We start from the raw sequence: 27359 nt of genomic DNA, 5'->3' as shown, positions 1-27359 counted from the left end.
AGATATTTGTGTATTCTGGAAAGCATGCATGTGTGTGTTTGTGTGTGAGCCTGTAGGGCCTTGCATGACACCAGGGCAGTCCTGTCATGTCGTGTGTGTGCCTTGGTGCCGACGTGTTACACTGTATCTAGATCATGACGACGCTGCAAAAACATCGACATCAAAGCCAACAAAAAATAACACAGCACACAACAGTTGTGCTAATTTTAAAACCTTTGAACTAAATTGGGACACATGAAACAATTTGCCTTAATAATAACAGGTTGTACATTTAGCAGTATTGTTTACAGCACATGTAGTCAAACTGTAATGTTTTCCCAGCATGTTGGCCTGGCCGCTGACCTTTAGTGGCTTTTTTTGTTATCTTGCATTTAGTTTGGGGTCGACTCGCTGTGGGAAATCTCTTACAGTCACTTCTGGCTTTGCTTTCGCTTTGAGATGATTGTTTGCACGTTTACCCACACGCCCACTCTGATTTTGTGTCTGTGTACAGCCAAATCAATGTGCAGTAAGCTGAAAAAACGGGGATGTAGATAGGACTAGGTCATTCCACAAATATGCAAGGCCTAATTGCCTTTACATGCCTGGGTCAATCAATTCACAACACACACACACACACACACACACACACACACCGGACTCACGTACTCACCGGATTCAGATTCAGAAGCAGTTCACTGGATTTGTAACTTGTCACTTCAGTAAGTAGCTAATGAGCTCACTTATGCTAGTTAGCTTACTTAACAATTGTTAGACCCAGGTTTTACGTCCCAGTCAGCATTGTTGTGATAATAAATGAGGAAGCCTGTTAAACTTGCAAAAGAGCAAATCTGGACTCAAGTATCACTATTCATTGCCTAAAAAGCAACGCTTTTAATGAAGCATTATGGGTAAACCGGCTTATTCTAATCACAGCCATGCTAGCTAAAGTGATGGAGCCAGATAACTTCAGACATGTCACCTACTACATCAGCCAACAGGCAAATTTCCAGCCTCTGTCTGATATAACGCTCCACCTTTGGAACAGACGGAAGCAGGGTGACATTTTGTGACCACAGCATTTCCAAAATGTGTCATTAGACGTCACATTAGCAGATATCAGATATGTGTTTGAATTTCCACAAATGAATGCAGCCCCAAATGGGAGTATGCCTATGTTCCCTCAGCCCTATGCTCCCACAACCCTATGTTCCCTCAGCCCTATGTTCCCTCATTTCTAAGATTTTTTCAAAATTAGGCCCTGTGTTCCCTCATTTCTAAGATTCTTTTAAAAATTAGGCCCTATGTTCCCTCATTTCTAAGATTTTTTTAAAAAATTAGGCCCTATGTTCCCTCAGCCCTATGTTCCCTCATTTCTAAGATTTTTTTAAAAATTAGGCCCTATGTTCCCTCATTTCTAAGATTTTTTTTAAAAATTAGGCCCTATGTTCCCTCAGCCCTATGTTCCCTCATTTCTAAGATTTTTTTAAAAATTAGGCCCTATGTTCCCTCATTTCTAAGATTTTTTTTAAAAATTAGGCCCTATGTTCCCTCAGCCCTATGTTCCCTCATTTCTAAGATTTTTTTAAAAATTAGGCCCTATGTTCCCTCATTTCTAAGATTAGATAACCCTAACCCTAACCCTTATTAGAAATTAGAACATAGGGCTGAGGGAACAAAGGGCTGAGGGAACATAGGGCCTTATTAGAAATGAGGGAACATAGGGCTGAGGGAACATAGGGCCTAATTTTGAAAAAAATCTTAGAAATGAGGGAACATAGGGCTGTGGGACCATTGGGCTGAGGGAACATAGGGCTGACCCCCCCCCCAAATGGATCTGAGAATCCAAATCAACATGCTTTTAATTGTTGATATACCACGTGAGCAATATTCTATTGTGTTTCAACACAGCTCTGCTATTTTCTGACACAATGAACTTCTCTTCATGCTTATATTGACTTTTAGTCTCAGCAGAAGCACGACTGTGACCTCATTAAAACCAGAGCAATAAGAACAAAATGCTGCAGGAACCCAAGAATATATTCATGCTTTGCTTTTAATCACTTCATAGAAAAAGTATTTCAGATTTATTTTTGGACACAATCTACAATATAATACCATACATTGTGTGAAACATTTAATAACCCACCTGCAACAACTGGTGGACTTGAACATATTATTGACATTTAAAAAAAACCCATCTCTCATGCAGATAGTGCTAAATCTGGCTAACCATTTGGACACAACTAGGACCGAAAAAAGCTCGAACGTAGATAAACAATGTTAATACTGACAAATCTGAATTTCAAGACTGCTAACAAGTTTGGTCAGAAAGAGTTCACACATCAGCACATTCAGTTACATTAGTTCACGTTTTGCTGTTCAGAACGATTTTTACGTCAGTGTTGGGCGCATTGTAGCATGCTAACAACGACGTCCCGGTGTTATCTACTTTTACATGAAGTGCGTGAGGTGTAAAAGGAGACTGTCGCCCTGTTTGTCAGTCTAACCAGTCTGGCCTCGTGTGTCAGCAAACCTGCATCCATAACGTGAGCTGGAGGAGCTCAGGTCGTGACACACCGCAAGACAAAAGCTATGTGTGTGTGTTTTGATACCAAGCGTTGACTAAGCTTCTTTGTGTTCCTTAGTTTGTATCCTATATCCAAGCCTACGCAGTTTAACATGTCCTCTATGTTGCCTCTGGGTTACCCAAGTGCTGCTGTCGGAGGAGAACCTTGTAAAATAAATGAAACACCAAATGAAATCACCAAAACAGGACATTTGGACTTTTACCGCTTTATAAATCTGATGATGAAATGAACCAAAACTTGAATTCCCTGCAAACACGCCAAAAATTATAAAAAATTTACTTATGTCAAGATTTTGGTTAAAATATTGATGTCTAATAAGGTTAATATAGAAGGAAATTGCTATGGTGGAGTTACAAGGTTCTCATGTGACAACAGCAACATGTCTCTTTAGCTGCTGCTCTGCTGGGCACTCAAAACATTGTGCGAATATATACTTAGATATATATTTATATATAAAAACAATATATAATACATATATAAAAAGACTCAAATCCAGAGTCTCCTACACATTAGACACCACCACTTCCAGGTAATGCAAGTGCATATAAATTAAAATAGATTTTACACTGAACCAGTATTTCTTATTTACAAGCTTAAAGTATAGAATAAATACACACTGTTATAAACAGCAAAAAGGACCAACTTGAGCTCTTAGCGACAAACAGTAGAGACAAACGTGGTGTCATGGGGTAAGGCCTGACAAAGACAACACACACACACGCATACAACCTAACTCACGTACGGCACGCAAACGATTGCCACTTAAGCATGCTGGAGCGAGAAGAATAGTCAGATGAAGTACCTTTGAGTGTGTGAGTAAACCAATCAGAAAATGGAGATATGGTGATCAAAGCTGCAATAAGCTCAGTTAGAGAGTGAAAAACATGACGTCTGCAAACCATTTTTAAACATTACTGAGAAAACTAGAGCGTCTAATTCTTCTTCTCTCTTTTTGTCTCAAAGCAGGCCAGTCAGGCAGGCTGAATCTAGCTATGCCATCTGTGCCCAAATCCCAACAACCAGCCTGTCCTGGAAATCTGATCCAGCCGAGGGGCGGGGGAAGAATCCAATTGACGTCAATGAGCAGAAAGCAGCACTTGAGGGATTTTTTTTATTGTGCAGTGAAATGGCCGGCCTGATTGTTTTGGGGTTGTGTCAGCGGAGCCTGCAGGGGGTTTGCAAACCACGTGAATAGCGGCGCTGATGAGGATTCTGAGAGCCCCCTTTCAGAGAGCTCCTTTAATCACCCGGGCCTGATTGCGTAGGGGCAGGGGTCGTTAAATCAGACAACTCCCGGGTCAGGACCCATTACTACTAACGGGGCTTATTAAGACCACGGCATACCTGCGTGCCAAAAATAGCTTTAGAGCTGTACATTAGCTACGTTCCAGCCTGCATTTCTGATGTACGATCGATCTAAAACGGCACATCTACTGTATTTCTGCTCTCTGTGCTGATTCTGCCTAGTGCTTTACAAGGATTTGAACAAAGCTAAAAGCTAAAGTGAGGGAGCCAAAGATAATCTTTCATTACCCAACCCAACATCCCAATTATTCTAGGCAACAATTTCGTCAGATTAATCAAATTGCGTGATGTTCGTAATTTGGAGACCCGCAGAGCAAAGAGTTAAGAGAGAAGACGAATAAAGAGATGGAGGAGGACAGAGGTGCAACATCCATTGACTGACATCTGCGATAGAAAGCAACAATACACATGTATGACATGAATGAATGCATGGACTCTATTGTGCTCAGATAGAAACAGAAATGTGACAAGTGTGCGTATAATGTGTATTTATGTTCCCTATTTATATGAGTTTGTCAAAGAGTTGTTTGTCGACATTTGTTTGGATTTCTCTATTGCCCAATACGTGGAAGACTGTTTTCTTCTTTTACATAGAAAAAAGATTCTGCTATTTCAGATAAGAAAAAAAACAAAACATTTCAGACATACTAGAGTGTTCAATAAATAAAAAACTATTATAAAGACGATAGTAAAAAAGGCACACAAAAGTCTTTTGACAAATGGTACAGGAAAAAAGTAAACACTTTCTCTTGCTATACAAACGTGTCTCCATCAGTAGATCTTACGCTAATGCTACTTCTAGATCATATCTGTAAAAAAGTCTTAAGGTACAAAACTTCTCTCAGTAGTGTCAATGTCCGTTTAATGCCAGTCCAGAAAACAAAAGCCAATCTCCCAAACTGGCCAGAATCCTTCAAGTTCCACCCTCAGTCGCCTGTCCGGTCAAAACTAAAATGTTCGCAGTACGTATTTCCTGAGAACTCTGAAGCCGCCTTGCCGAGACTGTCCGTCCACGCCAGGCCTCCAACGCCCAAGTGCAAGACGCCAAAACTGTGCGGGCCAAAACCAAGCCCCTGCTTATTAAAAAGCACAGCTGCAAGAGGATCTCCCTCTTTACTAAAACCTTTCAAAGCCTCCACGCGGGCTCGACGGTGGGTGCTCTATGTGTCTGTGGGCGACGCCTCGTGCGTCACAATCTCTATTGCTGCTGCGGGTGGCATGGCGCTGCCCTCCTCATCTTCCCCACCGTCCAAATAGTCCAGGGGAGGAGAATGAGAGGCATCTCCTAGACTATCCTCCTCTTCCTCTTCATCTTCCTCCTCTTCGTCGCAGTCTTTCTCCATGCCGTCCAAATCCTCCTCCTCCAGGGTCAGCTCGAACTGGAACTTCTCCCCGCCCCCCTGCCCGCTTGTGCCTCCGCCGTGCCCGTCCGTGACCTGGTCGTAGAAGGGCGGGGATGGGCTCTGGGGGATCATGCTCTGGTACCAGTTCCTGTTGTCCTCCAGGGTGTCCAGGATGTCCTGGGCGTCGGGGTGCACCAGGTCGGCCCAGGTCTCCCATAGAGGGTGCACAATGTAGTCTATGAACCCCACCTGAAGAGAAGGAGAGAGAATGTTGATTTATAGCAACAAATTTGTAGATAAATCTCATTTACTTTATTGTTTCTAGACTCTCAGTTGTTTGGATTGTGCAACCTACCTGGCTCTTCTCTACCGACGCTGTGTGTTTGTCGCACATGGGGCTGATCTCCATTCCCCTTTCCCTCTCTCTGTCCCCCTGGTGGAAGAACTCCTCCATAATGCGATCGGTCCACTGGCGATACAGCTCCAGGGACTTGGTGGGGTTGCTGAGGTCGGCACAGTGCACCATGTTACGGAGCACCTACAAACAAGAAAGAAATCAGAATTTGAGTATGGAATGCCTGAATCTGCTCCATAAAATCCAGCATCCTTGAATCAATACGGTGCAGAACGGCAAAGAGACCTAATTAGGCCCTGGCAGAGCAACATTTGAGGTAACTCTATTATGTGGACTGTTATGAAAGGAAGTTGTTGGCACAAGGGTATTTTAAAGAGGAAATCCTAGAAAAGCTATTAAAGGCAGATAGTGGACAGAGCGCCAAAAGCAGAGAAGTAAGACGGATGGAGTCAGAAAAGGAGTGACAGCCGGAGCAGGGGTCAGCAATGTAGGAGGCCGGCTAATGACCATGGGCGGAGAGACCTCCGCCAACGCCGGTCATCGATCAGAGCTGTTAAAAGCAGGTAGAGAAGGAGGAGGGGGCTCACAGAGATTGAACATGAGGAGTTTTCCCCTACCTGTATTCTGTCCGTGTAATTGTCCAGCAGCAGCACTCCGGAGCTGGTCACCTTCTTTGTCTCCACCATGGTCTTTAGGTCAGCCAGCAGGCTCATGTGTTTGGACATGTCAGTGGCCAAAACCTAGAGAAGACAAGAAACCTTTAGAACGATGCGGCGATAAGGAACGAAAGAGGATCGTAAAGGGGAAACAGTTTCTCCATCTCACCAAGTCAATGACCATCTTGCGAAGAGACTGGCGTTGCTTCTTGGTGAGGTTCTGGAAGATGTCGCAGTTGTCCTCCTGCAGCAGCTTGAAGCCCACAGCCAAGTGGTGGTTCTCCAGCACAGACTCGTCGTTGTACATCAAAGCCAGCTCAGAGTCTGGACAGAAACGTTCATATGTTAGGTCACTGAATGCAACACTGTTCTTTTATGTGATCCAAAAGAAAGCCCAAAAAATTACGACATACTGGTGTTGATGAGGAACTGGTTCGATACTCCGGGATGATCGACGTCGTGGATGGCCGCGGCGAAAATGGCAGCAAGGATCTCGAGATCTGTGAAGACCGCCTGTAGGAAAGAGACAAAGAGGAAGCAAAGAGAGACGTTAAACAAAGTCTGAAGATCAAGAAAGAGGTTGTCAAAGTGAAATCCCACTAGACTGGACTAGACTGGGTAACAATAACAACAAATTTTTAACTCAAGCCAGACTCAAGGGGTAGGATTGGACCTGAGTCATAAGAGAGCATAGGGAGAATAGGTGACACGCTACAGGTCAGGGTGCTCTAACACAACAAGCAGGGAAAGTCAAACGAGAAGAGCAGAAGGGAAGGAATAACGTAGGCTGGAAGGAGGGTAAACTGTGATGTGCTGTGGGAAAATATGATTCACGGGAGAAGATCATTGAGCTCCTTGTTGGCATGGCGACCCAGGAAAGTGGCACGTGCGGTAATGTCAGTGCATGCTCCTCTAATATACAGTAGTTTGGTTTTGCTGTGGCTTGACATTTTTCCACCACTCCAAAGGGCTGAATGAGATGTTCCTCAAACGTATAGAGCGACTTACATCCAGGGCTGGCGTGGAGAGGAGGATGTGCGTGGACTGGGCGACGTCGGCAGCGTGCAGGCTGTTGTGGTAGGCTACATCCGAGTGGTAGTGATCCTCCAGGGTCATCATGTAGGCCACAAACGTATCCACCGGGATCTTAAAGGTCTTCAGTAGGTCTCGCTCCTAGGGAAACCACAAGTGAGAACATGAGGGATTGAGCAAGTTGATCTAAAACTTTGTGGTGACTTTTATCCAAACAAGGCGTAACATAGCTCAGGCCGTACCTGGAAGATGGCGTACATGATGCAGGTGAGGGGTCGGTTGTTGGAGTACTCAGAAACAGTGAAGATGTTCAGGCCCCACTTGTTGAGATCCTCCAGCTCCCTCGAAAGCAACTCCTCCTTGTCAGTCTTGACGCCGAAGCGCGAGATGCTGCTGGTGGAGAGGGAGGGCCCGTGAGAGACCTTTTTCACTCCGCTGATCTGTGTCATCAGCTGCTGCTTCTGTTGCTTCTTCTTCTCCCGCGTTTTGGACGTGGGCGACGGGATCTCCACATCGTTCTGCTTGTCTGGGGGAAGAGAGAGAGAGAGAGATTTGATGCATTAAAGGTTGTTGAGGTTTCCGATTGCATGAGTTTGCATTATTTTTCCGACCTGCCTCTTCATAGAGGCCGGCTATTGTCTCAGAAGTCAGGCGCACCACAGGAACACCTGCAGCTGCACGTTCTCAGGCCCTTTATCGATTCGTTCTTTCATTCATCAGCTGTTCATCCATTCCAATTGTTCATTCACACAGCTGTCTCCCTCTAAAGCTCCCACTCTGTTCATTCTTTTCTGCCTCTTTCACTCCCTCGCAACACGTTTTCCTTTCCCTTTCTTAGCAGGTGGCGCATGTCTCATCTCCTGTTCCCTTTCACACTCACGGGTCAGTCCATTGACAGATCATGGGGGGGCGACTTCCGCTGAATTAAGGCGGCGGTGTAAACTGGGTCGCTCTGAGAGTTTCTTGGTCTCCCGTGGCTTTGTGTATCTATGTAAATTGGTGTTTGATGCTTTCAAATCCAGCGAGGAAGAGGCTAAGATTGGCTGCAGTCGCAGAGGAGCTGAATGAGATGCTGCAGCGTGTGGCCATCGGCATGTAGGTGAGAACTGCACTCATCCATCAGGCCTATCAGACTTCCCTGTGGAGGGTTATTCAATTACCAGCTGTAATTCAAATAATCATTCTCTCTCTCTCTCTCTCTCCCCCGCTCTCTCTCTCTCTCTCTCTCCAGTGGTATAATTGAGAACGGGCAATTAAGCCCTCTCAGACATGTGCTGCATGGGAAACAAGGAGAGGAGCGATATATTGCCCTCTAATTTATTACAACCCATCATTATCACCACTGCTTTCTGCAGCTTGAGCCCCAGCGGCGATGATGAGTGTGTCGAGTCATTTTAAACCTTTGTTCCTACATATGTAGATGCCATAGCTTGGTAGCGACTTGGTTGAGAATTTCCTACAAACGGCAAAGCCTCTTTCATGTCCTACTCTGTTTCATCTGTCTGCCCCTTTCTCCCTTTGTCTCGTCTCTCCCCTCTGCCGCCTCCCACATCGATTGCGCCTGCTTTTAATCCCCCCTTATGTGTTCTCCTGCGAGGGCCAGATGCCAGGAGGGAAGAGGAGAGGAACAGGGACAGAAAAAGGCAGATTTGGGACTTTGTTTCACAGTTTATTAGCCGAGTGAGTTCTGTTTTCACTGTGGACGACATAGCAGTAGGGGGAGTGGCACACGTGAACGGTCAGCACGCCTCCTGCCTCCTCCTCCTCCTGCCAACAACGCTCAATGAAAAATCTGAAATCCTGGGGTGAAAACAACCTTGACTCGCTCTTCATCCAGGTTTCCATGCGCACAGTTGCTCATTTTCTGTGAAGCTATAATGTGATGGGGATTTGTTGGAGTGATCTCATCCATATGGCCGGCAAAATGGCATTCCAAGGAGCCTGAGTGGACGCTTCCATAAATTTCATATAAAGCAGAAAGAGAGCATAACTGATGTTTCGCTAATCTTAATGGATGAACGGCTGGAGGGATTAAAATGTTCGAACATGTCAGCCGAGGCCAAACCGGATTTCCTTATCTGGGGGATAGTCATCTTTGTCTGGATTCCGAGTTGGGGACGCAACAAGGTGTCCCGCCCCCGCTGACAGAGATGCTTTAAGCTTAAGATGAGTCACTACCTGTCGAGCTTATCCCCCTGCCAGCAAAGGGGGGTTCCTCTGTACCTCTGTTTGCTCCTTCACTGCAGTCTCCCCCCCGCCCCCCCTCTCTCCTCAGCCCTCCTTCATATCGCTCACAACGATCCAGGCATTGAGGGATCTACCACCGCACACTCACCAGATCAGGATACCAAATCGATCGTGAAGCACAGCGCCTATAAATAGACTTAACTGCCTCCCTCTGTATATTCTGCGTGGTCGCTATTATTCTTTTCTTTTCAAATCTCACATTGACCAAAAAACAACAACCTGTAATTCAGCAAATGAGATTTTTGTTTTATTCTACAGGGACTTAACAAGACTCTGGCCTCGTGTCAGGGTCGTATATATATCTGTGTGGGTGGAAGAAAAAGTGCAGTTGCAATGTTTCCTAAAATATACCACACAAATATATATATAGCTACTGTTGTCTTTTCTAAGATCTGGATTGTGCAAACCAGGCTGCTCCCATCCACTGACTCAGAGCCACGCTAACAAGCTGGACCTGTCCATCAAAGGTTCAGCTCCACTTTCTCTCCAGGGCCATATTTTCAGCATGAAGCCGCAAACATCTAGACAAAGCTTAATGGCGCAGTTCTCTATGGTACGCCCACACACCTAACACACACACACACACACACACACACCAAATCCTGCATGAGCATCCTGCACAGGCTCAACATGGAGTCCACCACGTAAACACGGCAGCAGAAAGGTGACATGTATTCAGGTGAGACCACAGGGTATGATAAGAAGGTCAGGGTCATCAAAGCCTCATGTCTGAGTGTGTGTGTGTGTGTGTGTTTGTGTTCCACATGTGGCTTTCATTTACCTAGGAAAGTGTTGGAGATGAACTCCGACACCTGATTCCCGGAGCGACTCATCTCGGATAGGTGCGTCAACTCCCGATTCAACATTCTCTTGAACTGAAAGGGAGAAGAGAGAGGGGGGAGAGAGGGGGAGAGGGAGAGAGAGAAAAATGTCGTCAGTTTCCACAGAAGGAAAACCTGGCAGGAATGATGTTGCATGATTCCATGGAAAACACAGAGTTCTGGGTAGCCGAGCATGTTCCACTCATTTAAGAGCAATTTATTAATTATCGTAAACGATCAGCGGGGGAGGCGATTAGTGTGCGGATAATTATTTGTGTTAGCAATTCAACCAAATCCACGTTTAATATCACCAGAATCCTGCAAACCATTTACAGCTCTATCATTGTTACATCACTGTTAGAGAATTTCAATGATTTCATGAGGAAAATCTGCACAGGTCCTCCAATATTAATGGTGTGTGTGTGTGTGTGTGTATGTGTGTATGTAATGTCACATTCTCAGTAGGTATTTAAAATGATAAAACATTTGGGGGACACAGATGCATCATCAGAAAACGGAGACCCAGGCACTGCAGTACAGCAGCTGTTTATGACAGACACACACACACACACACACACACACACACACACACACACACATAAGCACAGACACACACACACAGACACAAATACACACAAGCTCTGCAGAGGGGCTCAAGATGGAGCCCGATCAACCAAACAGCATTCTGTCAGAACCATTATGGGTAAAATCTGCAAATGGTGCAATCGAGACATCGCAAACACAGCAGCAATGATTAAAAACCCAGAAATATGCTGTTACTGAGGAAACGCCGTTATGGAAATGGCAATACAGCACACAGACGGGTGCAGGGATATGAGTGCGGTATCCCGACAAGCTACGTAGATCGGCGCCACACACACCTTAATGTAACCCCAAGACACAGACAGCAGGTAATTGGCTTCAGGCATTTTGGACCCCGTTTTCTCCGTCCTACACAAAGCCAGCACTGTAATCCAATGGAGGGGAAAGATGGAGGATTGGAGGATAAGGATTCTTTAAGTGCCAAAAAGGAAGAAAGGAAGGAAAAAAAAGATTCCCTCTTCTTTACTCTTCCTACGCTTCCCTTCTCAGCGGCTAAGAGAGCAGTTAGATGGTGGCTTGCTGTCTCTCTGTCTCTCTCTCTGGGCGGCAGGAAGGGGAAATCGCAGAGTCTCCATCGCCCGAGGAAGGTTTGGATCGGATTGGGTCGAATTGGAAAAAAGCAAGATGGGTCAGGCAGGCAGGCAGAGCGCTGTGGCTGAGGTGGAGGAGATCCGGCGGGCTCGGTGGAGCAGCAGCAGCAGCAGCGAGGTGAGGAGGGAAGGGGGGACTCTCGGCGCGCGCTAATGAATAATGGAGAGGGAGCGAGAAGGAGAGGAGGAGGGGGACGAAGAGGCGATGGATACAGGAGGAGGAGGAGGAGGAGGAGGAGGGAGAGAGATGTTCATCTGACTGGAGGGGGGGTTCCTCCACTGGATTAGTCTTGCTTCGCCGCTCTCACTGCTGTAACGCTCGCCTCCCTCCCTCCCCTGCCTCTCTCTCTCTCTCTCTCTCTCTCTCTCTCTCTCTCTCTCTCTCTCTCTCTCTCTAGTCTGCCGAGCCCCATGCAGCAACATGCGCCATACAGAACAGATGATTTGACAGAAAGTGTGGAGAGAGGGAGAGTGGAGGAAGAGCCCTTAGTGAGGCACACAGGCGTCTCGGTGTGTGTGTGTGTGTGTGTTTGTGTGTTATGTGCGTGGGCGAGCTCCTGATCCAGACTGCAGGGATTCCAGATGTAACTTTCCTATTTTCAAATTTTTTGCTTTAATTCCCCCAACCCGATCAAATCCCACGTAATTCCCCTTTAACGGCCTGTGTGAAGGAATGTGAGTGTACGTACCACAAGGGGATAGGAGGAGAGGGGGGGACACACACCATTTTTAACTCCATTACTTTCCCTCTCTCTCTCTCTCTCTCTCTCTATCTTTCTCTTTGTCTCTTGGCAGCTCTTGGCCATTGTGGAGAACTCGCAAGCCTGTTCATTATCCGCATCCCATAATAATATTAGAGGCTGTCAGTGTGTGTGTGTGTGTGCGGGCGCCTGTGTGGCATGTTATTTTTAAACAGCCGCACCAAGAGACAACCGGGGGGTGGGAAAGACGAGGAAGATGAGAAAAGAGAGAGAGAGAGAGAGAGAGAGAGAGAGAGAGAGAGAGAGAGAGAGAGAAGATAATTGCATCCTTCCCCAATTTAGGTGACATCAGCTCACGGTTCTCTCTCTCTCTCTCTCTCTCTCTCTCTCTCTCTCTCTGCCTGTGAGAAAGACTGTATGAGGAACGCCAATTACAGAACACCCTGACGCCATGGCAACAGCATCAGGCGACCAGTTTAAGGATGTTTTCAGTGCGAGAGGAGAGAAGAGGAGAGGAGAGAAGGGGAGAGGAGAGGAGAGGAGGGGACAGGAGGTGTTCCCCTTTCCTTCCCAGACAGACGAGGTATGAGTGCTGAGCTGTCACGAGGACACACCCCATCGCTGAATATCCCTCCCTCCTCTGCTCTCCTCTCCCTCCGTCCTTCCCTCCTCTCCTCTTCCTCCCTCCCTCCTCTCACCCGCTCTTCACACGTCAATTTCTCTCCCAGCCTCCACCTGCCAACACGGTCATCAATCTCTCCGTCTGTCTGCCTCACTGTCAGGATCAATGCGCTCTGCTCGCAGCCAGCGTACAGGACCGCCGTCACCTGACCCCGACTGGTTGACCTTTGTTTGTTTATGAAAGCCGCGAGGAGAGAATTGCGCAACACGCAGCTGGGAAATCAAGGCACTGATGAGAATTCGTCCACCGACTGTGAAGCGGCACTCATTGGTTCAGAAACTTCCCAGGAAGCATTTCAGTCTGATTAAGCTTCAGTGTGTGTGTGTGTGTGACTATGGGTGCGTCCGTTTATTTTGCGCATGTTCAGAGCGATGAGGGGGAAGATCAAAGCTTTCCCGGGAGGATTCCGGATTATCCTCCCACCGAGGGGAAAGGAGGAGAAATGAAGAAGCAGGGCGGCACAGGATGGGAGAGAGGGAGAGAGAGAGAGAGAGAGAGCAAGTGAGCGAAAGAGAGTAGAGAGAGAGAGACAGAGAGAGCGAGTGAGTGAAAGAGAGTAGAGAGAGAGAGAGACAGACGGAGAGAGAGAGAGGGAGAGAGAGAGAGACAGACAGACAGACTGAGAGAGAGAGAGAGAGAGGGGGGAAGTGGCTCTTTATATAATGTCGCACTGCATTATACATAAAGGAACCAGAAATAACAGAAAGGGATTTCTCTCTCTGCCATGTGCTCGACTTCTATGTTTCCCCAGAGGCTGAAAGCATTGCAGACACACACACACAGACACACACACACGACAGCAGCAGCCTGCAAATGCTTTCTATTACATGCAGTTAAGCACAATTGATGGCGACATGTCACGTGTGTGCGCGTGTTTGTTTGTGTTGCTGTTTACTCCATATCAGAATATTCAGTACATTCATCCCATTATCTCATTCATTCTCTCTCTCTCTGTCTCTCTCTCTGTCTCTCTCTCTCCATCTATTTTGCTTCTTCCTTTGCCTTATTCTTTCACATATTCTCACTCTCATTCTCCCTCTTCCTCCCTCCCCTCGTCTTTCTGCCGATGTCATTCTCCCTTGTGGCTCTGTGTCTCCCCCTCATTGAACCTTAACCTCTATCACACACACAAACACACACATTCATCATGTCTATCTCTCTGGGTGGGATCGATTCAGCAGAGAGCTGCTGTGACAGAGACAGAGTGTGAATGGAGCCAGTAGGATTTTATACTTTTTCGATCTGCTTCATATTCCTGTGACGGTTGTTGAGTTTATGTGTTTGTGTGTGTGAGTGTGAGAAATTAAGAAGTGGCGCCGACGCTGCCTTGTTGTTTTGTCCCACTCCATGTTAAGATGAGACGAGCCTCCGTTCATTCATCGCTTCTCTTCTGCTACCTTCATTCTTCTCGGACCAAGACTGACCTTATGACTTTCGTCCACTAGTGGGCGCACTGCACTCTGCCATACAGGGGCGGCTTGAACTCATTGCCCTCAAGTGATGCGAATTATTCATACATCCTTCATCTAATAAAATCTGAGGAACGCGTAAAAAAGCTAAATAACTCCAAAAAAAGCAGATGATAGAAACAGATTTACAGTGTTAAGCGTCCGCCTACCTGGAGTTTGTTCTTGTTCTGCTTTATGGAAATTAAAGGAGCACAGACGTCCTCTTCTTGCCTTTAACTAATCTGAAAGCGTCATGACGAGACATGAAACGTTTAAGGCAGTGAAGCAGCATCTGTCACCTCTGTAATGACACTGATTCAGCGATCCTTAACCTTTATTTAAACCACTTTGCTTCCACTGAATCATGTTTCCTTCCTTATCAGTTCTTCATATCAGTGAGCGATGTCTTTGGCACAAATTGCGCAACACTTGGTATATCCGCCCGTACCTGCGGTTTGCTTCCCCGCTGCTTTGGGCGAGCGCGTGACGCAAAGAGGTAACATCAACGCCACGTGTGACATAACTTAGGAAGAAGGGGGAATCTGCCTACGTATGAAGAATGCGTATGCTAGGTGAAGATACGAACGAGTGTGAGCGAGAGGCTGAACCTGGACTACCTCTCACATCCTCTGAGTCACTCACTAAACCCTGAAGGCGTGCGTGTGTGCGTGCGTGTGTCTCAACTATGATGTGTCAGACGTGTTGAAAATGAAAAGATGAAGGAGATGAGACACTAAAGTGAGGCCGCAGCAGCCGATAGGAAGGACGCCACCTGCGAACGGGCCGAGAGCGGAGGACGAAGGCAGCCAGAGTTTAGATGGAAAACCTTCTTCTCTATTCCAGCACAAGTATCACCTGGACACATTACGCCAACATTTAGGCCCAGGAAGAGGAGTTCCCTTTTCTCGGAAACACTGCACATCAAAAACCAAAATCGTCCACAACACTCAACCACAAGAGACCCGAGAAATGGAGAGGAAGTTAAGTAGAAACTTTCGCTTTTCTGGCTCCGCTCACACATCTAAGATCACAGGTCTGCTAGAACACAAACACGTTACCCAAATAAATGAGAAGAAGGAAGAGAGACTTGAAAATAACATCCGCAGAGCAATGGAGCGTCCTCACGCACACACACACTGACTGTGCTTAGAAAGGCACATAAAGACGAGCTGAACCAATGCACGAAAATACATGGAACTACTTTGCACTTTGCTTTACACACAAAAAAGGGGAAAAGACGTTAAAACACAGTTTGATTCAAAGCTGTGAAACACTGTCTGAATCCTTAACTTTGATCCACTGAACTCAAACTCACAAAGTCCAAACTGGAGAGCCTGAGGGGATCAGATTTGATAAAAACTTGCTCTCACCTTTTTCCAACTGTTCAGTTTCCCCAGTTTCATCTCTTTCTTGTCGAAGCAACAGGCTCCCATGGTGCTGAGTGTGTGTGGAGTGCAGAGGAGAGTTGTGCGGCCGTCCGCTGGAAAGACTCTCTGGCTCTGACTTATAGGATGAGTGGAAGGGAGCGAAGCCTCAGCGCTCTGACACAGCTCCACTGACTCACTTTGGGCTTCCGAGGTCTGACTGGGCTTTTTACCTCACATGTACAAGTGTGTATGTGTGTGTGTGTGTGTGTGAGACCTCTGCCTAAACGCACACACCCTCATGGGGGTAGTCCCGCCTCTGCCCTGCAGCTCTCTCCCTCCTCTCGCTCGCTCTTCTCCTGCTCAGCTCAGGCGGTTTGGCGATCTACTCTGTCAACACGACTCCCAGCGTCCCGAGGAGCTGCACGCTTCCTGTTTTGACAAAAACATTGCGTTTCCTCCAACTTAAGCTTTGACTTTGAGCCAAAGATTTGTTTTTGTGTCTTGACAGTTAAAAGCTGTTCCAGTGAAAATATAATGGAGAGGCTTTCTGTAAGTCAACATATGACACTAAACTATGAGTCTACGTGTGTACTTGTGTTGAGGGACTTGCTACTTTTACTCGTTTGCACCACACAAATCTGTTTATAATCTCAGAGAGTAGAGCGTAAAATCAGGAACGTTCCCTCATATCACACCAAGAAAGCAGGAACCACTTTAGATTTGGGAGCTAGTTGACATCAAAACAAACAGAAACTCACCAGAATCTGGATTAGTTATGAATATTGCTGATTATAGTTAAAAAAGCAACAAAACAGACTTCAATTCCAGCTGGATTGCGTTTTGGACAAAGGTCGAAGCTTGCCTGTGACCTAAAAGCCCCAAAATCCCCCAAATGCTTTTGGCTTCAAAAAGAAACATCTCTGATTGGGGATTTTTCTTAGTCCATCACAGAATTTTGCATCATTGCTTTCCAAAATGTGAGGTTGTTGGCGGTGTCGTAGAAGACACACACACACCAACATACACTCATCACGGTGAGCGGCACTAAGGTTTGATAGGTCGGGTACGTTCTTATACTTAGTGCTAATACTACAGTACAAATTTGAAAACACACATACACACACACACACACACACACACACACACACACACACACACACACACAAACCAGCATCGCACCGAACTCATCCTAAGCTCCTCTGTTCAAACAAACCCCCGCAGCATCTGTAACATCTGCTATAAATCATCAGCTCTGGGACGAGCGCCCTCGCCTCCTACCAGAGCTCCCCGACGACCCCGTTTGTGGAACAGAGCGGTCACTCACGCATGGACTCAGCACCTGTGCGTCACCCAGGGGGGGCAGCAGGAGTCGCCGTCCGTGTCCAAACATTTGACCCCGATATTCACTCCAGTTTCACAGCCCTGACAGTGTGTTCCATCCCTACATACCAGGAGGAGTTATGGAGCTCGAACCCCAAGCCATCTTCTTATAGAAGCGCCTGTCAGGTGGCCGCGTCCTCACAGTGCAGCGGTTGTGTAAATTGTGTATTTACCGTAAATACAACAGGGGATAGATGAGAGTCAGCAGGATCAGACTAACGGTAAATAAGGACACACTCTCACACACACGTACCCAAACAGAAAGGCATTACACGTAACGCACGTACGTCGCTCAACCCCTGAGAAGCGTCGACTCAGCTGATTTAACCTGTATGCTTATTTCAGTCACATTATGGAACAAAGACAAAGTATATGTATATACTCTCTGTTTGAGTTGGCTCTTCATTTTATTTGGTTATTAAAAATCTGTCGTGCCTCCTTTCCCTGTGTGACATAGATCCTGTCAGGAAAGTGCATAGAGGCCAAAACACTACATATTGCTGCTTGATACTGTCTAAGTATCTAGGCAATGGACAAACCTCTAAGACAAGGGTTGATTGATAAGTTCTGAGCCCACCATAAATTGTAATAATAATGAACAATTATCACATTACATTAACATTAACAGCTCATTGATTACACCTCTCCACCAATTATTGCACATTCTATATCTCAGCTATATGTTATATGTGATGTGTTATGCAGTGGCAACCTCTGATGCCCACGTCACATTTCTCTACGGGACAAATAAAGCTGACCCTTGACCTTTGAAGCACCCCCGTAAATCCCAAGTAAACACATTTGTGTCCAAAAATGCAGCAGGGACGACGTCATGGAGCTCCAGCTATGTTTACAAAGCTGAAAGTATAAATCACTGTGACAGCGTGGCTGCTGAAGTCACAATCACATGCAAAACCACATCAAGTTCTCCTATTTCTACAAATCCTCAAAGAACTCTGTTCTGTGGAACTGTTATCAATCAAATCTTTTCCAGTGTTTTCTGGGAATATTTGGCTGTTTGTGTATTTCGCAATCCAGGAGGCTCCTGACATGACTCCTAAACTCATGATTTCATCTTTGGCTGGATGGCGCCTGTTCTCCTTTGACGGCACCAAAACTACATTCTTAAGTAAGAGATGAAACTTCTCCTGTTATATTTCTGTAAAATTCACAAGTCCATAATGTAAAGTCATAATGAAAACGATAAAGTCCATTTATGAATCGAGTTTGCTCAGCTGAGCAGTTCTGATGTTATTCTGCTGTGACAGAGCGGCAGCAGTGACGTGACGCCGCTCTGTGCTGCAGTCTGAGTGTGTGTGTGTGTGTGTGTGTCCTTCCTGTTTCCTTCTCTAAACGTCTGGCCTGTTTGTTTCAACGGGTCCTAGTATTTACTCTGTGATTCAGTCGTCCCCGTGTGTCTCTACTGAATGCTGTCCAGCTGAAGAATCTGCGTTGGGAAAATCCCCCTTGTGTGTCCCGATGACGACAGCAATGGGAGAAATAAACACAACCATTAACCAAGCCAAGGGGCATCATGGGATGTCTATTGTCGTCTGGAGAGAGGGAGAGCAGGGGATCAGGAAGGAGCCAGGAAGAGAGAGTCACTCAATCCAGGGGTCTGCGTGCATCACACACACACACGCACAAACACAAACACACACACACACACACACACACACACACACACACACACACAAATTCCCTGTCTTCCTCTCAAGTTTATTGTGTTTGACCCAGTGCTGGATCCCTCACATCCTGTTGTCCAGTTTTATGAGAAATAAGCAGCTTTTCCTTTTGGCTCACTACGACGACACGGCGATCAACCAGCAAGCAGCTGCTGCTGCTCGGGGCTGCGCAGCAACAACACAACCCAACCAAAACAAAGTCACTTTCAAAAACCCGGCATCGTTTGGCGAGAAGGTTTGACGCAACCGCAAGCAGACACGGACGGACGAACGCTCTGCGTCCAATCCACTTACATCTAATCACTCAATCTGTGCTTTGTTCCAATCTCTCCTCATTTCAGACGACGCATGAGTCACGACCCGTACAGGCAAATTAAAAACACAAAAAATACGAACACAATGTCCAACCAGACTAAGTGCTTTAGTCTGACGGCTAATGGCGCTGCACCACAGTCTGCACGTTCTGTGAGCAGGCCCGTCTGCTCCCCATCACAGCAACACAACCCAGTACCAGCTGCAGCAGGGATACAAGACCAGAGTCTTAACAGGGATTTATTCATCAGGAAATTAATGAAGCTGAGAAGGTTGCTGCAGCGCCACCGTTTGGAGAATTGAAATGGGTTTTGGTTCGCTCAGATACAGGCAAGAGTGTGAAGGTAGAGATGCAAGGACTATTTGAATCGATAAAGAAATAATATGATGCATCGTGCTTTGTGGTTGAGGAGACATTTAACTTTGTTGCATCACGCACATGTTGGTGCAGAAGAAGCAGTGAACAGTGCAAAAGTTGAAATTTGATTTTGTCAGAGTGTCTTTGCAAAGAAAAAAAAGGGAAACGACATGAAAAATCTGGAATGTTGACTGCTTGGCTCAGGCTCTAGACTTCCCTGACCCTCCTACCCCCCTAATAATCTCCCCCCGTGAAACGATGGCAGCGGAAGACAAAGATCCAGTCTCTCCTACCTTGTTGGAGGCCATGTCGCTGACAGAGCGGTAGGTCTGGATGGTCTCCAGCTGGTCCAGACACCAGTCCAACTCCTCCATCGTCTCCATTGCCAGCTTCTGGTACGCCTCATCTGTCAACAAGCAGCCGGCACACAGAGACACACAGTCAGAACAGACGGCGTACATGGAGCCCGGTTGCTGCCCAGCCACTCCCATGCAACATCCACCCACAGGCCCTGCTCGGGACTCCTGCTGCTGCTATTGCTGCTGCTCAAGACGGGGAGGATGAGGCGGAGGAGGAGGAAGAGGGGCACGTGGCTGCAGCACTCCTTCACTGTTAGTCAGTAGCTGGTAACAGTTGACAGGAAAGCTCTCTCTCCTTCCCTCAAACTGTCCGCAATCTGAGGTATTTAGCTCATTTACAAGTCAAAACCCCCCTAGAGCAGGAAACCAGATAACCCACCGGCAAAACACACACACACACACACACACACACACACACACACACACACACACACACACACACACACACACACACACACACACACACACACACACACACACACACACACACACAGCTGCACACACGTACACGCACTGCCACCCACCAAACAGGAAGACGCACACAAGCTTTCTTTGTGCCAAGCCAAACTCTGGCATTCATTTTCTTATTCTCAGAGGCAAACTGATATTATTGATGAAGTCATTGATTTGTAATTTGACCACTGAGAATTACTTTGATATTAGTATTTTGCAATTTTCTGCACTGTGTTTTAAGCAGTGAGTGCAGGCCAGGAAGACTGCACACGATAACACACACACAAACCAATAGCTGATCAGAGTGAATCTGGTTGATCAGCATTGAGTTAATCAGATCAATCAGCTGATTATGGACATTAGTTGCTCCACATTATTGGGATAACGCTTTTAAATGTGAGTACAGGCTGAGATGTACATTTGGGTCGATGGTCTTTTCTGCGGCTGCACGTGATGACGGCGCTAAACGTTGTTAATGAGTCCGCGGGGAGCCGAGAACATTTGGCCGGTTTGATCCGGTTCCACAAAAAATATAAGTAGGAGAGAGAGAGCAGCTGCAGCAGAGGCACGTGTGACATCTGCGTGCACAGATCAGGCTAAAAATACCACCAAGAAAACAGCCCACAAACAACAATTAGGTCTTAGCTTTGTTACCTTTCATGAGTACAGCTTTTAAGAAATCATCATTATTAATATTACTACTTCTACATTACTAAAAAAGTGTATAATTGCGTTGTCTTGTGTTGTTTTGGGCCTTAAAGGCATCGTGTCACCCTGCAGTACCGCCTATGGCCTCTAGGCAAAAGCTGTGGCCAAACACAGGAGAACGCCAGCAGTCTGTCACAGGGAAGCAAAAACTTGAGTGAAAAGTGAAAGGTTTCGATGAACGCGACCTACGCAAATCCATTTTTAACGCTCAGGGTCGAGTAACGGTGAAATATCCTCACATGACCTCAGAGTGCAGCATTCCAGCCGTGTTCCTCCAGTGTTCCATTACTGAGCAGTGTCAGCGTGTGTCCAGGGCGGAATGAGCCGAGGTTGGAAAATAGTGTGCACATACAGCATGCATACATACACACACACACACACACACACACACACACACACACACACACACACACACACACACACACAGAGGCCGTCCCCGTGCCGTTCCCCCTGCGGCTTGTGTACCCTTTGGGTCTCCTAGCTGCGGAGCACAACATGGCAGCGTGGGCGTGCGTGTGGCGACCTTAGCGCTGCCGCGTAGAATGCGTCCCCTGCTCTGATCTCCTGGCCATCAAAGACGCCAGCCTGTTTGCTCTCCCAGACACGAGAGCACCTGGCATTGGGCCCACAGCCTATCCTCACTCTGACCATCGGGGTGTGTAAGTGTGTGTGTGTGTGTGTGTGTGTGTCCATAAAAACTTTTGACACTGGAAATTTGACAAAAGGGTTCAATTATGACGTTGCAGACCATCAAACTTGAGTCCTTACAATTTAGCCGTGATACAGAAGTGTGTGTGTGTGTGTTTGTGGGTACCGTGTAAATTGTGTATGTGAGTGTACATGAGGACTGCATGTGTGGTATTGTGTGTGTGTGTGTGTGTGTGTGTGTGTGTGTGTGTGTGTATTAACAAAGTAGAGAATAAAAGAGCAGGTTCCTTACATACAAGCAAAAGCAATAACACTCATGGCCTCAGATGGACCGAGGGAACAACATGCCAACACACACACACACACACACACACACACACACACACACACCAGCATAACAGGGGATTTCCACCTCCTCTCTGGCCTCACACCAGGGCTGAGCTGATCAAAGCTGATATACAAAATCAGGACATAAAGGAAAATACGTACAAAATACATACACATCCATACACACATGATCTCTCGTTACTGCACGCGCGCAAATGAGTGCTTCCAGCTTTCCAGGGAGAGCCGGGAGGGACGTGGGGTCAAACTCTCTCTCTCTCGCTGTGTTATGAAGTGTACCGACGACGCTGTGATCTATATTTATGAAATTACATTCTGGGCTCTTTTAAGTGTAGAATTGTGCGTTAAGCCAAATTCTAAACTTTCACTAACAAATCAGAACCATTATAAAAAAGTATGTGTTCTCCTGTGAACACATTTGTTTGCATGTTTGTTGTGTTACTGTGTGGATTTTACGTAAGTGTCTGTTATCTTCCAATATTTGTTTCATTTCAGATCAAAATCATTCAGTTCTGATTTCATTCATCCAAATGACACACACACACACACACACATCCGATTTGTCAGCTCTTCCTCTCTGTCTTTCATTGACGTAAGAAGAGCTACTTGTTTCTCTGAATTGGCACACACACACACACACACACACACACACACACACACGCACATACACGCACATACACGCACACACCATTCCAGCCTCACACACACACTTGATATGCCACAGGACGGTGCCTCAGTCATTTCAGGACAAATGTGTGTATAACAAGAAGAGAAACTGAGACAGTGTTTAGAAGGAGTGTGTGTGTGTGTGTGTGTGTGTGTGTGTGTGTGTGGCAGCTGTGCCCGTCGCCCTCTCATGAGGATGGAGTCAGGTTTCCTGCATGTGATGTAAATGCAGGCCGACAGCAGCAAAGTGTGCTGTGGCAGTGCAGTCGCCACAGGATGACATGGGGGTATTGACACACTAACACACTGATCTTGCTCTCTGGCTTTCCATCTATTTTTAATGTCCTTATCCGCCATTCATCATCCAAAATCAGCGGAGGTTCTGAAGGGCGTAGTGGCGCCACTTTTCCAGAGAGCCAGCGTACACAGACCACACACACACACACACACACACATACACAGGGGCGTGGAGGTCTTAGATTTGAAGTGGTCTGGTCAGGGCATCTACACCAGGGGAAGACACGATGCCAAACTCTCCACGTCGTCACATGAGGCCTTCTAGCAAAAGGCCGGGGAGGACGTGGTGAAGAGCGATAACGTTACAAGCACCTGGAGCTGACGTCAGAGTTTGAGGTTAAACAGCACGTAGTTCTGCGATAATCAAATATTTTCAGGTCACAAAATCGGTAACAAGAAGTGCTTTGACTAGTTGAGTGTCTCCCTCTCTGATCCTTGCTTGTTCCTCTCCCCCCTCTCTCCACTTTGGACACTGTGTTCCCTGTCCTCCCCAAAACACACACATACACACGTACACATTCCTGCACGGTTCACTATAGAACACAGTGGGGAGAGCGAGAAATCGCGGCAGCACGCAACGACTCCCAGAGGGAAGATAACGGCGCCAGATCCTCGGCAAAATCCTTGGAATCACCGGGAGAAAAAACAAGCGAAAACTGCCTGATTCCGAGGAAAAGAGGAAGAATCTCACAGGGGAGACGAGGCTCTGGGGCTGTGAGAAGTTTTGGTGTTAAGACAAAAAATAGTGGATGTCCGTCTCCAGTCTCTGGTCACAGTTTGGCAAAGGGAAATGAATACAAAATGGCAGCAGAACTTGTTTGTGCTTTGGTTTTAACCTCAACAGAACCATCTCTGTCTTTGCAAAACCAATTCGAGTAAAATGAACTTAACTAATTGAAGAGCATTCATGTGACCAGCCAACAAAAATGTCCGTCATGACAACATGTGTGCTAATGCTGTTGATACAGAAGCAGAACTCAAAGGGTCTGTGGGCGTTCTTGTAAAGGACGCATAGACGAGATGCATACGCCTGCATACACACACAGGGACAGAGCCCCTGAGGCACGTGGATGTTTCACATGAGGAGCACTTGAATCGAGTGTAACGGCGGCCCCGTCCCAACATCAAAAGGCCTTGTGGAGCTTGCGATGCCGAGGGTGTTGCATCTGGGCTAAATGTGTTCCTGGAGCTCTGAGCGGGCGTCACGTTCGGCTGAGTGTTATGCTACCACGTCTCACCTGCTCCCTTGCAGATTAAACAGATGGACGTCAGCGAGGTCCTTTATCTCTCCTATCAGCACCTCTGCTCGCAGGGCTTGGGAGGATGTACGACACTGTCCTGTCCTTGACTTGTGCTCTCCCTCCATCTGTTTTGACTCTTGCTCTCATAGACTAACATTTGCTGTTGGTCCTTTTCACTCCCCCCTTCACTCTCAGATCCTCTCCCACCGTGCCTCTCATATATACACACAAACATGCGCTGTACTGCATCAATACACATATGAGCACACACACACGCATGTAACAGAGCAGGCATTGTCTGTTTTACCTGAGGTGAACTCCCACACTGGGAGAAACAGTGTAAGCTGGGCTGAATGGGCCCCATTGTCAAAGTGACGCGCATTTGCCCCTTGGGATGATTAGTGCAGATCCAGAAGAGCCTCAGAGAAGCGTGAGACAAACCTCTCAACCTTTCTTTTCAGGTTCAAAATAGGGTCAAATGTCCCAATAACAGGGATTACATAATCGTACTCTCATAATCAAATACTAAAATGCACGGAAAGGTCCCAAAGGTTTGCCTGATCACAGCTAGCGTGCTTAGCGAGACGGCCAGAATTGAAAGCAACCAAACGTAACTCAAAAAGGTCAAATGAAAGACTGTTTAAAGAGGAGTTATCTCACCAGAGTGTGAGACAGACATGTACACATTGTCTAGATTAACTATGTTACCTCACGCATTCTCAAATGAGGTAACACACAGTCTCACAGGACACATCACACACACACAGCCAGGGTCACAGAGGGAGCAGGGAGCGGCTCAGACAAACACGCCACCTAATGAAGATCAGACTCCTCCTTTATTAAATACGGGCAATACAAATTGCTGACATCGTTAGTGTGTGTAGCTTAACCCAGGCCGGGCAGGGCAGACTTTCATGAGCGTGACCAGGGAGGGAAGGGCGCCGGGGGTTTCGATGACGTACGATGCTGCGTGCGGCGAAGGATCCGTGTCTCCAGCAACATCTGAAGACCAGCTGAGACAAACCTCCACTGACCTCAAAAACAAGCAGGTGGCCTTGTGGCGAGTGAGCGTGGCCTGTGTGTGTGAGTGTGTGTGTGTGTGTGTGTGTGTGTGTGTGTGTGTGTGTGTGTGTGTGTGTGAGAGACACAGGGCACAGCTAAATCAAATTGAGCTGATAAAAGACTGAAAGGAGATTGACTGTGTTTGTGCATATCAACTAAATTCAATTTCCTGATTGAATCAAGATTAAGTCAAAGAAGAAAACAATTGTGGCTCAGAGAAGAGCCAATAACCAAATCCACTTCCACTACTATGGTACTTTATAGTAGAACAGACTTCTAAAACGCAGCAAGTCATGCTGGCAAGTCCAAACACGTTGCAAGCAGCCAAACAAAAGGCAGAGAGAGTGTGTGGATCCATCTGCAGCGAGCCGAGCAGCAGAATACTTCAGGGGAAGGGCAGTCGTCTACTTTATGACCGTGCTGACGTCAATGGCATAATTCAAATACTTGCAGGGTGCTCGGCTTCCATTTCTCTCTCCCTCTCTCTGTCTATTTGTGGCTGCAGCTAAAACCCGACACAGAGTTTAACTGGGCTGAGTGGAGAGAAATACTGGAGCGGGTCGCGTCGAGCCAAATCAGGATTGAACACACGTGTCGTCCATCTGCTAAACCCTCGGCAGGGCAGGAAATGACAGACAGACACGTCTTTGGGAATTCTCTGTAAATCCACTAACGTGCAGAAGACGGATGGGTTCAGTGCAAAGCTTTGAAGCCGGATGAGAGGAAATAGGTCTATTTAACAAGAAGTGTGGATGTATTTACAGTTAGCATGACAGAAAACCAAAGTCAGGTCGTTTTGCAGTGACTAACAGGGAGAGATTAGACAGATAGGGAATGGATTCGTGTAAATCTTGTAGCTGTGGGTGGGATCCTGCGTGACTCTGTGGCTTGTTTATGGCACAGGAGCTTTGTCGGGTAGCGCTGAAATCTGTTATCTGTCATCAGCACAGATCAACGCCCTGACACCTAAGTTATCACATGCTAAATGTTTTGATATATTCTAATATTCTACATATCTTTGGAAGGGAAGCTTCAAGTCGCCTGGTCCAACTTTGAGGCTCAGGCGTGGATCAAACGTGAACTAACGTAAGAAAGCGTGTGACCATCAGCTGGCACCTTTCTATCTATAATATCTTATCTGACACAACGCAACTAGTAAAGATACAGCAGGAGGAGATATGAGTGTGTGTGAGTCCATGTGTCGAGAACATTTAACATTTGGATGACAAGCTTATGTAACATCGTGGCTAAATTAAAACAAATATTAAGGAGGGTGCAGATGGATTTAGTACAGTTCTACTAGCCGCCAATCAAACACGACAGGCACTTTCATTTGATCAGTAACAATGGGAGATGCTCTTTGCTTACCCAGTTGTTTGAAAGTAACCATGTGCAAACACAGCATGAAAGACAGACGCTCACACTTTGTCTGCACACTCTGTGTACTCTCAGGGAACGATTATTAATATCAATAGACACGAGACAAACACAGAAGAGGACAACTAAGCCGACCTGAGAGAGAACAGAGACACGGGGCGAGAGGGGGAGGACGACAAGAGCAAAGCCAAGAGAGGTGACATGTTAGCATCACAATGTGCCAAGGAGCCAAAGTGTTATGTAACAGACGTCCAATATACACATAGGCAGACACCTTGTGTAAGGGCCTGAAAGGATTAAGGGCTGAAGGAAATTTAAATGTTTTGTAATAGGGAATGGCTGAAAACCTTTAAAACGGGGGAGCACTATCTAAAAATCCATGAAATATGTGAAAATGTTAAAAAACAACAAAGAATGAAGCCTGTTTGCCTGAAAATGCCTGAGTGGTTTCTGTACCTGAATGCATGAAGAAGATACAAGCAGCTTGCATGAAAGCTAAAGCTGTTAATTGTTAATAGACAACAGGTGCAGCCAATAAGAGTAGAGACACAGAGCTGAGTCAGTCTGAAGGCGGAAGATGCCGGAAAACTACATGTGGAACAATTGGCTTTCACACAATAAGTCCTGTCTGAAAACGAATTGGACCATGAACTTCCTGAAGGTAAGGATGTATTATGGATATGAACACCAGAAATCATAGCAATAATGTCCTGAATATTCTGAGCATTTTGATATTTGAGTGGTGTCT

The 27359-nt window shown here is 46.5% G+C and overlaps 1 protein-coding gene across 3 annotated transcripts; it reads right to left on the bottom strand.

The window, feature by feature from the left end:
* Positions 1–2017: 2017 nt before the first annotated feature.
* pde4ba (phosphodiesterase 4B, cAMP-specific a) lies at positions 2018–20139 on the bottom strand. Of its 3 annotated transcripts, none has more exons than XM_076170142.1 (9): positions 19749–20139; positions 10290–10383; positions 7504–7787; positions 7238–7402; positions 6643–6742; positions 6399–6553; positions 6191–6313; positions 5574–5756; positions 2018–5467 (listed from the first exon to the last, which is right to left on the bottom strand). In XM_076170142.1, exons 1-9 carry the CDS (start codon positions 19944–19946, stop codon positions 5036–5038), a joined length of 1734 nt encoding a protein of 577 aa, XP_076026257.1. In that variant the 5' UTR covers positions 19947–20139; the 3' UTR covers positions 2018–5035. The 3 variants fall into 3 exon arrangements, with proteins under 3 accessions (XP_076026257.1, XP_076026258.1, XP_076026259.1); XM_076170143.1 differs by lacking the exon at positions 19749–20139 and adding an exon at positions 15724–16129; XM_076170144.1 differs by lacking the exon at positions 19749–20139 and adding an exon at positions 14524–15174.
* Positions 20140–27359: the final 7220 nt, after the last annotated feature.

This window comes from Genypterus blacodes, unplaced genomic scaffold (assembly GCF_046128005.1).
Source record: "Genypterus blacodes isolate CSIRO-AG114 ecotype Tasmania unplaced genomic scaffold, CSIRO-AGI_Gbla_v1 ptg000215l_1, whole genome shotgun sequence".
NCBI lineage: Eukaryota > Metazoa > Chordata > Actinopteri > Ophidiiformes > Ophidiidae > Genypterus > Genypterus blacodes.
This window is presented reverse-complemented; position numbering and strand designations above follow the sequence as displayed.